The sequence below is a fragment of the Tamandua tetradactyla genome, chromosome 10, assembly GCF_023851605.1.
Source record: "Tamandua tetradactyla isolate mTamTet1 chromosome 10, mTamTet1.pri, whole genome shotgun sequence".
Taxonomy (NCBI): domain Eukaryota; kingdom Metazoa; phylum Chordata; class Mammalia; order Pilosa; family Myrmecophagidae; genus Tamandua; species Tamandua tetradactyla.
In genome coordinates, this window is record NC_135336.1 from 23,109,967 (window position 1) to 23,123,533 (window position 13,567).

Genomic DNA, 13,567 nt, shown 5'->3' on the forward strand with positions numbered 1-13,567 from the left:
GATTTCAGCTGCAGTTGATTGGCTGCCCTCGCCAGGCTTTTATGCATGGATTCTCAGGTAATTATTTGAAGCAATTTTAGGTTCTTGAACCAAGGAAAAACTTGAAGAAAATAAGACTTCTTTAGTGTTAGTATATGGGAGGGATTAAGTAAAGGTATTCCATCCAACTAGAATGTTATTCTGATAACCTAGTTTGGAGGTGATGGTTGGAATAGGATGGCAGTAAAGGAATGGACAAGATGGATTCAGGATATTTTAAATTGAGAATGAAAAAGTTATTTTCATTGGTGACTAATTGAATTTAGAATAAACAAATAGCCTTTGTGAACTAGAGAGGCTTGTAAGGAGACCTGATGTAGAAAGCAAATGATGTTCGCGTTTACTAGTTAACCTCTAATAGTTAACCTCTAAAGCAAGCTGCTGGCCATCCTGAGCTCATGCTCCTTTGAGAGATGAGAACTGGAAAATTATAGCACACATGCAGAAGTTGAGGCTGAGAGAAGCGAGATTAGCAGAGGAACAGAGAAGTGAATTTTTATAATTTGATAATGTAGGTGGGATAAATGAGGACAATGAAGGAGAAATAAGTCAGGGAGAAAATTAGGAGATTACAAAGTCACCGATTGTAGGGAGCCTGTTACCAGTGATACAAAAGTATAGCCAAAAGGTTAGGGTTAATGAGGACTTAACTCCTTCTAATTTTCATTTTAACAGAAGGAGGGGTGTTGTTAGTGACTCTAGCATGAAAGTTATAATTAGCATTAAAGGCATTTTTTTTTTCAAATTGTGGTAACATATTTACAACATAAAATTTTCGGTCTCATGGAAACAGCCAAAATGTCCATCAGCAGACGAGTGGCTTAACAAACTGGTATACACATACGATGGAATATTATGCAGCCGTAAGACAGAATAAAGTTATGAAGTATGTAACCACATGGGTGGACCTTAAGGACATTATGCTAGGTGAGATTAGCCAGAAACAAAAGGACAAATACTGTATGGTCTCACTGATATGAACTGACATTAGTGAATAAACTTGGAGAATTTCATTGGTAAAGAGACCATCAGGAGATAGAAATAGGGTAAGATATTGGGTAATTGCAGCTGAAGGGATACAGATTGTGCAACAGGACTGATTGTAAAAACTCAGAAATGGATAGCACAATACTACCTAATTATAATACAATTATGCTAAAACACTGAATGAAGCTGAATGGGAGAATGATAGAAGAAGGAGGGCTGGGGGCACAAATGAAATCAGAAAGAAAGACGATAAAGACTGATAAGGTATAATCTAGTAATACCTAGAGTATATAGTGATAGTGACTAAATGTACAAATTTTAAATGACATAGGAATGTCATTACTGCAGGGTGTTTAAAATTGATAGTAATTAGTATTTTAAAATTTTAACTTATGTGTGAGACTAAAGCAAAAAATGTTTATTTGGTACAAAATTTATATTTTGACTAGGGCATTTCCTAATAGAACTTATGTAGACAGCTTAATTGAACACCATAAGTACATGGAACCTTGAGTAGGGCATGAGATTTTGTTGGTTTGTCCTCAGTGATGGCCCTGAGAAATCCCAGAGTGATTTGAACAGTGAATAAGAAAGTATTTGCAAAGTCCCCTTTGAGGAATGGTGAGAAAGGAGGAAAATTCAATTTCCCCAAGTTGAATTCTTGATATTCTCACAAGCAGTGTGGACAACCAAAGCTATAGGCTGAACTTTGTTCATAAGAAACTTAACCCTACAAAGGATAGGCCAATCCTACTTAAGCCTAAGAGTCACCCCCAGAGAACCTCTTTTGTTGCTCAGATGTGGCCTCTCTCTCTCAGCAAACATGACAGGCAAACTCACTGCCCTCCCCCTCTCTACGTGGGACATGACTCCCAGAGGTGTGGACCTTCCTGGCAACATGGGACGGAAATCCTAGAATGAGCTGGGTCTCAGCACCAAGGGATTGAGAAAACCTTCTCGTCTGAACAGGGAAAGAGAGAAATGAGATAATATAAAGTGTCAATGGCTGAGAGATTCCAGAGTCGAGAGGTTATCCTGAAGGTTATTCTTATGCATTAAATAGATATCACATTTTTAGTTAAGGCATAACAGAGAGCCTGGAGGGAACTGCCTGAAAATGTAGAGCTGTGTTCCAGTAAGCCATGTTCTTACTGAATGATTGTTTAGTGTTATAGCTTTTGCAGTGTGACCATGTGATTGTGAAAACTTTGTGTCTTATGCTCATTTTATCTACCTTATCAACACATGAGTAAAACATATGGAATAAAAATAAATAATAGGGGAAACAAATGTTAAAATAAACTTGGTTTGAAATGCTAGTGTTGGGGGACTTCCGGGTCAAGATGGCAGCTTAACAACGTGCACATTTTAGTTCATCTTCCAGAACAACTATTAAATAACCAGAAACCGTACAGAACAACTCCCGGAGCCACGATAGTAACCAGACAGACAGCGTACCCCAGTCTGGACCAGCTGGACCGGCCGTGAGCACCCCCCAGAACCATGAGTTCCCAAAGCTGTGGTGGCCAATGCCCCTCCCCCGCAGGCTGCTTCCCAAAGGGGAAAGGAAAGGACTTTACCAGCAGCAGGGACTGGGCACAATCAAACGCCAATTGTGGAACTAATTAACAAATTCTGACTACTAAAAATAGGCCCCCAGCTTAGGTGAACCTGATCAAAGTGGAGGTTACTGATTTTTGCCCTGGTGAAAAGAAGGCAGGACTGACAGAAAAAGGGGGAAAAAAAAGAAGAAGGAAACAGGTTTTTGTCGCTGTGTATCTACAAAGGCTTGACTGCCTCTGGATACAGCGGCAGGACTTTTCAGGCTGCAACTGCCCCAGGCATAGGCAGAAGTGAACTCTTTTGGAGCTTGTGCCTTCCCCAGGGAAGGGGTGAAGCCCCACCCAGGTGGAATCCCTCCATCAAGGAATTCACACACCAGGGCTTGGTAATTTGAAGCCATTAAAACCAGGCTACAACCTCTCCTCTGTCTCTACCATGCTCCCAGCAGGGAGAGTCTGCCAAAGTTAAAGGTACTGCATCATCTTATGCTGGTGGGACCTGCAGTCAGACAAGTGCCACATACTGGGCAGGATAAGAAAAACAGAGTCCAGAGACTTCACAGGAAAGTCTTTCAACCTGCTGGGTCTCACCCTCAGGGAAAACCGATGCAGGTGACTCTTTTCTCCTGATAGGAGGCCAGTTTGGTCTGGGAAAATCTGGCTGGGGTCTATAATATCTAAGTAGACCCTCCTAAGTGTTTATTGGGGAAAGGCACCACACAAGCAGGGCAAGAAACAAGAAAACAAGAACTGAAAAATTCTTCTCTGTTAAACAAAACTTAAGCTAAAGGTCCAGATAAAGCTGAACGGAATGTCAAAGAACAAATTCATCCAGCAAGAAAACCCAAGATAAAAGAAGTGAAAGCAATCTCTAGAATAAACTAATTAAGGTAATTAAATGCCTAGACACCAGCAAAAAATAACAAATCACACTAGGAAAATTGAAGATATGGCCCAGTCAAAGGAACAAACCAACAATTCAAATGACATACAGGAGCTGAAGCAGTTAATTCAGAATGTACGAACAGGCATGGAAAACCTCATCAAAAACCAAATCAATGAATTGAGGGAGGATATAAAGAAGGCAAGGAAAGAACAAAAAGAAGAAACTGAAAGTATGAAAAAACAAATCACAGAACTTATGGGTATGAAAGACACAGTAGAAGAGATGAAAAAAACAATGGAAACCTACCATGGTAGATTTCGAGAGACAGAACATAGGATTTCTGAACTGGAGGACGGAACATCTGAAATCCGACAAGAAACAGAAACTATAGGGAAAAAAATGGAAAAATATGAGCAGGGCCTCAGGGAATTGAAAGACAATATGAAGTGCATGAATATACGTGTTGTGCGTGTCCCAGAAGGAGAAAAGAAGGAAAAAGGAGAAAAACTAATGGAGGAAATTATCACTGAAAATTTCCGAACTCTTATGAAAGACTTAAAATTACAGATCCAAGAAGTGCGGCATACCCCAAAGAGAATAGATCCAAATAGACATACTCCAAGACATTTGATAATCAGAATGTCAGAGGTCAAAGAGAAAGAGAGGATCTTGAAAGCAGCAAGAGAAAAGCAATCCATCACATACAAGGGAAGCCCAATAAGACTATGCGCAGATCTCTCAGCAGCATGTAGGCGAGAAGACAATGGGATAATATATTTAAATTATTAAAAGAGAAAAACTGCCAACCAAGAATTCTATATCCAGCAAAATTGTCCTTCAAAAATGAGGGAGAAATGAAAACATTTTCAGACAAAAAAATCACTGAGAGAATTTGTGACCAAGAGACCAGCTCTGCAAGAAATACTAAAGGGAACACTAGAGACAGATACTTAGACAGAAGAGAGATGTGTGGAGAAGAGTGTAGAAAGGAAGACTATGAGTAAAGGTAAAAAGAAGGAAAATTAGATATGACATATAAAATCCAGAAGGCAAAATAGTAGAAGAAAGTAGTACCCATGCAGTAATAACACTGAATGTTAATGAATTGAACTCTCCAATCCAAAGACATAGTCTGGCAGAATGGATTAAAAAACAGGACCCATCTATATGCTGTCTCTACTCAAAGGACACGAGGCTAAGGACACAAATGGACATTTACACACCAATGTTTATAGCAGCATTATTAACAATTACCAAGAGATGGAAACAGCCAAAATGTCCATCAACAGACAGTTGGCTAAACAAACTGTGACATTTACATAAGATGGGATATTATGTAGCTGTAAGACAGAATAAAGTTATGAAGTATGTAACAACATGCATGGACCTTAAGGACATTATGCTGAGTGAGATTAGCCAGAAACAAAAAGACAAATACTGTATGGTCTCACTGATATGAACTGACATTAGTGAATAAACTTGGAATATTTCCTTGGTAACAGAGACCATCAGGAGATAGAAATAGGGTAAGATATTGGGTAATTGGAGCTGAAGGGATACAGATTGTGCAACAGAACTGAATATAAAAACTCAGAAACGGACAGATATTACCTAACTGTAATACAATTATGTTAAAACACTGAATGAAGCTGCATATGAGAATGATAGAGGGAGGAGGGCTGGGGCATAAATGAAATCACAAAGAAAGATAGATGATAAAGATTGAGATGGTGTAATCTAGGAATTCCTAGAGTGTGTAATGATAGTGGCTAAATGTACAAATTTAAAAAATGTTTTTGCATGAGGAAGAACAAAAGAATGTCATTACTGCAGTGTACTGAAAATAGATGGTACTTAATATTTTAAAATTTCAACTAATGTGTAAGACTAAAGCAAAAAAATGTTTATTTGGTACAAATCTATACTTTGACTAGTGCATCTCCTAATATAACTTATGTAGATAGTTGATTGAACACCTTAAGTATATGGAACTTTGTATAGGACATGAGATATTTTTGGTTTGTCCAGAGTGATGCCCTGATGAATCCCAGAGTGATTTGTTCAGTGAGTGGAAAAATATTTGAATGGTGAGAATGGGGGAAAACTCAACTTCCCCAAGTTAAATTCTTGATATTCTCACAAGCAGTGTGGACAACCAAAGCTATAGGCTGAGCCCCCAGTCTTGGGGTTTGTTCATATGAAACTTAACCCTACAGGGGATAGGTCAAGCTACTTAAAATTAAGCCTAAGAGTCACCCCCAGGAGAACCTCTTTTGTTGCACAGATGTGGCCTCTCTCTCCAGCCAACACAGCAAGCAGACTCACCACCCTCCCCCTGTCTACATGGGACATGACTACCAGGGGTATGGACCTTCCTGGCAGCGTGGGACAGAAATCCCAGAATGAGCTGAGATTCAGCATCAAGGGATTTAGGAAAACTCTAGAATGAGCTGAGACCCAGCATCAAGGGATTGAGAAAACCTTCTCGACCAAAAGGGGGAAATGTGAAATGAGACAAAGTGTCAATGGCTGAGAGATTCCAAATAGAGTCAAGAGGTTATCCTGGAGGTTATTCTTATGCATTAAGTAGATATCACCTTGTTTTCCAAGATGTAATGGAGAGGCTGGAGGGAACTGCCTGAAATGTAGAGCTGTGTTCCAGTAGCCATGTTTCTTGAAGATGATTGTATAATGATACAGCTTTCACAAAGTGACTGTGTGATTGTGAAAACCTTGTGTCTGATGCTCCTTTTATCTACCTTGTCAACAGATGAGAGATACATATGGAGTAAGAATAAATAATAGGGGGAACAAATGTTAAAATAGATTTAGTTTGAAATGCTAGTGATCAATGAAAGGGATCAGTAAGGGGTATTGCCTGTAAAGTGTTTTTTTTCTGTTATATTTTTCTGTTGTCTTTTTATTTCTTTTTCTGAATTGATGCTAATGTTCTGGGAAATGATCATGATGATGAATATGCAACTATGTGATGATATTGTGAATTGCTTAGTGTATGTGTTGGGAATGTTTGTTTCTTGTAATTTTTTTAATTAATAAAATTTTTTAAAAATTTAAAAAAAAAGAAATGCTAGTGATCAGTGAAAGGGAGGGGTAAGGGATATCGTATGTATGCATTTTTTTCTGTTGTCTTTTTATTTCTTTTTCTGAATTGATGCTAATGTTCTAAGAAATGATCATGATGATGAATATGCAACTATGTGATGATATTGTGAATTACTGTTTATATACATAGAATGGAATGATCATATGTTAAGAATGTGTTTTTTCTTGTCATATTTTTTTTAAAAATTTTTTAAATTAATTAAAAAAAATTCTCCATCTCAGCCATCCCCAAATATCATGAAATAATTTCCTTTTTCATTTCTTGAATTTCAGACTGTGATAGATGCCAATATTTTTCCAGCCCTCATTAGTATTTTGCAAACTGCTGAGTTTCGGACAAGGAAAGAAGCAGCCTGGGCCATCACCAATGCAACTTCTGGAGGATCAGCTGAACAGATCAAGTAAGTACTAGCCAGGTAATGTCTTGTGATTTAAAGGAAAAATTTTTTTCTCCCATCTTTCCCAACTGCCTCTCCTATTCCCCAGCATTACCTAGAATGGAAGATTAGCTACATTTGAGGATAAGGTGAGTGAGAGGATCTTATTAAATAAGAATGTTCAATTTCAGTCCTCTGGAAGACTTTCCTTCGTGTCATAATTAGATTCAAATGTATATAAGTCCTATATTTTTCCTTCTTGTTGACAGTACTTCTGGGATGTGAGAAGTAAGGCATAGTTGAAGTTTGCTGCGATTCAAATGCATACAGGGTGGCTTTAATCTACTCCAGAACTACTTGGTCACAAACATCCAGGTAGACTAGAAGGTTATTTGTAAGATCCTCAGAGCCCAACATTGATAGCTAACTCTTGCTGTTTCTACTGTAGAGGTTTTAGCAATTGAATTGAACCAGACGTAAACGAGAAGTATGTCCTGTAGTGAAGTGCCAAATTCAGTATAGGCAGATGCTTTCCACAGGACTTTGGTACTCAGGGAGAGATCTGTATTAGCTTGAGACTTAAATAGCCCTCTTGCTATAGCTCATAATCTTACTGGCTAGAGAAGACATAAATATAGACAGGAATCAGTTCCCCAAAAGAACATCGTATAATTAAGCACCAAACTGTGGACATCCATTATTTTATATAGAAAAATACAACAGTGATGAAGAGAAAAATGGAATCTAGACACAGCCTGCCTGAACCTTCTTTCTGGGAAATCCAGATAAGAAAAGATGGTTTTAAATGAATACTAAGAAGCGTTTACTCTTCCCTTCTATGTAATATCAGGGAAACATAGCTACTTCTCATATTGCTGCTTGTGGATTCAGTGAAAAAAAAATTTCGTGTATATCAAATGGGATAATACAGGCATTCAATAAATGCTATTTTTAGTGCTGTATTGGGTATTGAAAACGAAAAAGTTAAAGAAGATCTAACAGATTGCTCCAAACTGATCAGATAGATAGGAAAGATAAGAAATATATACCTACATATAATAAAATCGTAAAATCACAAACAGATTTACATTTATGGTAGTTATTTTAGTGAAGTTCATCATGGACAGATTATTCAAAGAATATGTCATGAGGTCTTCAGAAGCTTCTTTGTCTTCTACAACCTCCTAATATTATGGTTCTGGGATCTTATGATCTCAGTATGCCACCACCAGATATCATTAATATGAAGTAATACAGGATAGCTATTTGAACACTGAATAGTCAAACTTTATGTTCACACTCAGAGTTATAATTATTAATTGTCCCAAGGTTTATATACCAAATTTGTTTCTTAATTAAAATATTAAACTTTTTATACCATTTGTTCTGAAGTTTTCTCTTCTTAAAATTTTAAGATCATTTCTAAAATACTACATCTTTCATTAGAAAATATTCAGGAATATTTTGATCTGTTAGGAATAGAATGGCTTCTATCCATTTTTAAAAAGCAGCATAGCTATATACATTAATGAAGTTAATTATTAACTTCCTAACAGTTTCTTCATAATAAAATGAAGAGTTATCTTGAAAAGATTTATTACAAAAGTATTGTAGTTCAAATTGAAATTAAATTGACTCCATCACTGATTAAACATCTCTGCAGCTTATGCACATTCTTGTTGAGGAGACAGGATTTGGATGCCATAATCAACAAGAATAATTTGGAAATATCTACAGTTCTAGGTGGAATGCAGTGAAATGCTAATACATTCTATGTTTCCTAAAATGGGAGACAGGCAGTGTTGCCTGGAGTTAGAGTAAATTTTAAGTCAGTTTTTCTTCCAAGAGATGAAACTTGTAATTTTGGTAGAGATTTGGCAATTTCAGAAGTGGGAATATTATGAGGGAAAGTGCACAGTAAATGCTATTGGAGCAGGCACATCAATCTGGCTATAGGTTATTCTTTTGTGGGGGTGTGGAATTAAGTAATTGATGGACTTTTGAATACTGGGATGAAGGCTTTGGTCATAGGTATTGGAAAGATTTAGAGAGTTTTTAACCATGAGAGTGATAGGAAGAAAATAGTACTTTGAGGAGAAGAAAAAAAGCAGTTAAGAGGCATTGCAGTTGTATGTGCAATTAGTGAGCAAGACCAAGATGATAACTTAAGAGGCAAAGCGTGTCCATTAGATATAGGAAAGAAGGATCTGCAGGACATGGTGACAGGCAATAAAGCAAGCACAAAAGAAAGGGAGAAGTCAAAGTGACTGGGGAAGATGGTGGTACTATTAATTAAAAATTCAGGACACAGCAAGCAAATCCTATGTGAGGAAGACAGTTTTAGACACAGTTTGCAGCTCCTCAAAAGAAATCTGACTTTATTCAGTCTCTCAAAACTCACTTTACTTCATTCTAGAGGATCTTTATTTCTTCCCCATAAATTTCTAATTCTGAAAGGAATGCCTAGATATAAAATTACCTATTAGATCAGCTCTCAGGTTTGAGACATACATTTTAGAAAGCTAACTCAGTCACTTTTTCCACATCATGTGTTCTTGGATTAAAATTCTAAGTATTAAAATTCCTTAACAAAAAACTTTTATGGGCTATCTCTTCTGTTAAATTAATCAGCTAGCCTTGACAGCCAGTGATTATGTCACCTATAGGAACTATTCCCGTACATCAGTCATAGCATTGTGCTGTTTGCTGTTCTTCAATACTCTTTTCAGTTCTTCAAACTATATTCCTTCATATAATGCTATTCTCAAAATAATATAGGGAAAGATGGAGGAATAGGGAAAGATGGAGGAATAGGGAACTCCAGGACTCAGTTCATCCTCTAGGGCAGCTAGTAAACAGCCAGAAACTGTCTGAAAACTGTTCTGGGGCTCCAGAGGCCAGAATAACACTGTATACCATCCAGGAAAGAGAAGAAGGAAGAAACCAGTTAACTGCAGTGAGTAGCATTCTCACGCCAGTAGAACTGTGAGTAGCATTCTCACACCAGTAGTAGCTGGTGTCCATCCTCCACTCATGTGGCAGGCTGCCTCGGGATCCAGTCCTTGGCTGGCTGCTGCTGCCAGAAAGGGAGATAGAAGTCCTCTTCTCCAGTAACGGGGTCGGTGCGGGACATGGCCGAGCACTGATCACAGATTATGATTACCATACTCAAATCGCTGGGTCCCAGTTGTTGTCTTAACATGCCCAACACAGAAGCAACCAGCAGCCTCTTTTTCAACCCCATCCCCAACAGTTGGAAGCAGGGATGCTTCAGAGCCCTAGTACCTTCTTAGGGCTGCAGGGAACAGTTTGCTGAATGGTAGTTTTTCTCCAAGAACAGGGAGGAGAGTATAGCTGAACATTGATTGACACTTGAGAGAATTCAAATTGCTGAGTCCTGGCTCTGAGGGCAGCCATCAGCCAGTAGCCTCTGTTCAGCCCAACCCCTGACCGATAGAAGCAGGGCTGATTTGAAGGTGCAGTACAGTGTCTTCTCGGGGATACAGGAAACAGTTTGCTGAAGGGTGACTAGGGTGGGAGCACGGCTGAACACTGATTGAGGTTTGCTGGATCCTGGCTCTAAGCTGGGTTTTCAGCTCATCCCAGACAAAAGCAACCAGCAACCTCTGTTTCAGCACCACTCCTCATAGGGACAGAGTTGATGGAGACTTAAAAGCACAGAACCTCCTTGGGATTGTGGGGAACAGTTTGTTGAAGAGCACCATCTACTGGGTAGGCCAGGAAAGCACATATTCAGGAGCTATCAAAGAGACATTTGGTATCCTTTCTGGTCTCCTCCCTAGGGCACTTGGGAGCCAATCTGTGCCCCCTTCATGGGTCCCTATCCCTGTTTTGATTGGGAAGTACTGACTTAGGAAAGTCTTCTCCAGGGTGATCTGCCTCCCAGAATTTTCCCTCCAGGGCAAAAGCAGTTAGAGACAAGAAAGTAGGGTTAAAGAACAAACAGAATAGATCAACATTCCCAGAGAAGTAACAGAGGAAAGTAAACTTTCCCTGGGGGTGAAACAACTGTACAAATAGTGCAGTCTCAAAAAGTGTACCATATATACAGGGCAAGAATCAGAAGAAGAGCTGAAACAGACAGTTTCTGGCTGTTTACTAGCTGCCCTGGAGGATGGACTTTAGCTATGCTAAAGGTCTAGAATAAGTTGAACCAAATACCAAAGAAGAGCCTTATCACAAAGCCAACCCACAAGAAAACCCTAGGCTAGAGAGAGAAACTGACCTCCAGAGTAAACTCATCAAGATAATCAGATACTTAGACATCAGCAAAAAATTACAAGCCATACTAAGAAACAGGAAGATATGGCCCAGGCAAAGTAATAAATTAAAACTCCAAAGGAGACAGAATTTGTAACAACTAATCAAAGATGTTCAAACCTCCTAAATTGATTCAAGGAAATGAAGGAAAATAGGGCTAAAGAGATAAAGGATAATAAGAAGAGACTGGGTGAGCAGAAAGAAGAATTTGAAAATACTAAAAGAAGCATAACAGGACTTATAGGAATGAAAGAAATAGAAGAAATTAAAAATAGACTAGAGGCATACAGCAGCAGATTGGAACAGGCAGAAGAATGAATCAGCAAGCTGGAAGACAGAATTACTGAAATCTTACCAACCAAAGTGCATATAAGAGAAAAGAAGGGGAAAAATTGAGCAGTATCTCAGGGATTTGAATGACAGCATGAAGTGCACAAACATACAGGTGTTCCAGAAGCAGAAGAGAAGGGAAAGGGGGCAGAAAGAGTATTTGAGAAAATAATAGTAGAAAATTCCCCAACTCTTAGGAAAGGCATAGCTATACATGTTCAAGAAACTCAACATACTCCAAACAGAATAAATCCTAATAGACTACTCCAAGACATACACTAATCAGAATGTCAAATACCAAAAATGAGAGAATCCTCAAAGTAGCAAGAAGAGGTTTAATGACAAAGCCCCTGTGGGCTTCCTGAATTCAGCATTTTCTTTGAATGAATTGTCTATTGGCCAATACATCTTAAGGTTTTTGTAGATTCAGCTTTAAATTTCTTACATTTTGAGTTTTTTTGGTTGTCTATAACTTAATCCTTTCTGAATTCTTTTTTGCATTTAATAAAGATATAACAGTGTTAAAAAACTAAAGAGAAAATTACGTCTTAGAGAAAACAAGTGGTTGATTATAAAACAAGCTCAAATATTGTCATGTTATCATTATTCTCAGTGAAAAGTTTTTAAAAGTATTTGTTTCTTTGTTTTGCCAACTTGAATATAAAACTTTTAGGGCTATAAATGAAATGCATGTACTTAAAATAATAATGTATAAATCTAGAAATGTGCTTTTTTCACACCCATATTTGACAACAGTTTTCACATTCTTTCCTTGGTTCTTTGACATCAATGTTTTTTATACTCAGATTTATCCTACTCTTTTTTTTAAATTTATTTATTAATTAAAAAATAAACAAAATAAAACAACATACATAATCAGTATCCTACTCTTTTTAAGTAGCTCACATTTAATTGAATGCTTTCTGGGTGTCAGGCATTGTTCTCAGTTCTTTATTTACGTGAACTTATTTAAGTATCAAGAATATTATGAAGTTGGTAGGCATTATAATAATGCATCACCATTTTACTCATGAGGAAACTAGGTACAGAGAAATCAAGTGATATTCCCAGTTGCCAAGCTTATATTTCATAGAGCTGGGATTTAATAAAGGTTATCTTTGGGTACTTTTAATTTTACTTTGTGTTTTTCAATGTTTTCTATAAAAAATGTATATATTTCTTTACAATCAAAAGGAGACTTTTTGTTTTTTAAAGGAAAACAAGAATTATGGAAACATATTGAGGGGATGGTTAACAGGTTATGGTGAATAAAAACTGGTGTGAGGAAGAGGAAATAGTTAGAAATGGCTTTAAGCATGGATCATTGACCTGTTCTGTTCATAGGACATATAGGTCTCATTTGTCAAGAAATAGTTAAACCTAGACACCCTGGTATTAAATTCATATTCTTGTGTAATAATACTAAATGTAACTTAAAACTACTTTTTCAAAAAAATTAATAGCATGTATTTTTTAGAATGATTTTAGATTTACAGAACAGCTGAGCAGACACCATACAGTTTCCCTATTATTAGAAGCACCTATCAATGTAATACATTGTTATAATTAATTAACCAATGTTGACACATTATTAACTAAAGTCTGTAGTTTATGTTATAGTTCACTCTTTGTATTGTGCAGTTCCAGTGGTTTTGGCATATGCATATCATGTGTCCATTTTTAAAGTTTACAGAATAGTTCCACCACCCTAAATATCTAGATTCTCATCATTTTGCAGAGGTTCTTTATCAAACTGAAGAATTTCCTTCTATTCCATTTTGTTGAGAGTTTATCATGAATATTCGAGTATAGAATTTTGTCAAATGCTTCTCCCCATCTGTTGAGATGATTTATATGATTTTTCTTCTTTAACCTCTCGATGTGATGGGGCTTACATTGATTTTTGAAAGCTGAACCAGCTTTGCATACCTGGAATAAATTTCAGTTGGTTGTGGTATATATATATATATATATATATATAT

The 13,567-nt window shown here is 37.3% G+C and overlaps 1 protein-coding gene across 3 annotated transcripts in view; it reads left to right on the forward strand.

The window, feature by feature from the left end:
- The window catches only part of KPNA1 (karyopherin subunit alpha 1), a 149,252-nt gene that overhangs the window by 118,222 nt on the left and 17,463 nt on the right, over positions 1-13,567 (forward strand). For all 3 annotated transcript variants that reach the window (XM_077118152.1, XM_077118153.1, XM_077118154.1), the window contains one exon: positions 6,871-6,998. In XM_077118152.1, coding sequence (XP_076974267.1) covers positions 6,871-6,998 — 128 coding nt within the window. The remainder of the gene's footprint in view (positions 1-6,870; positions 6,999-13,567) is intronic.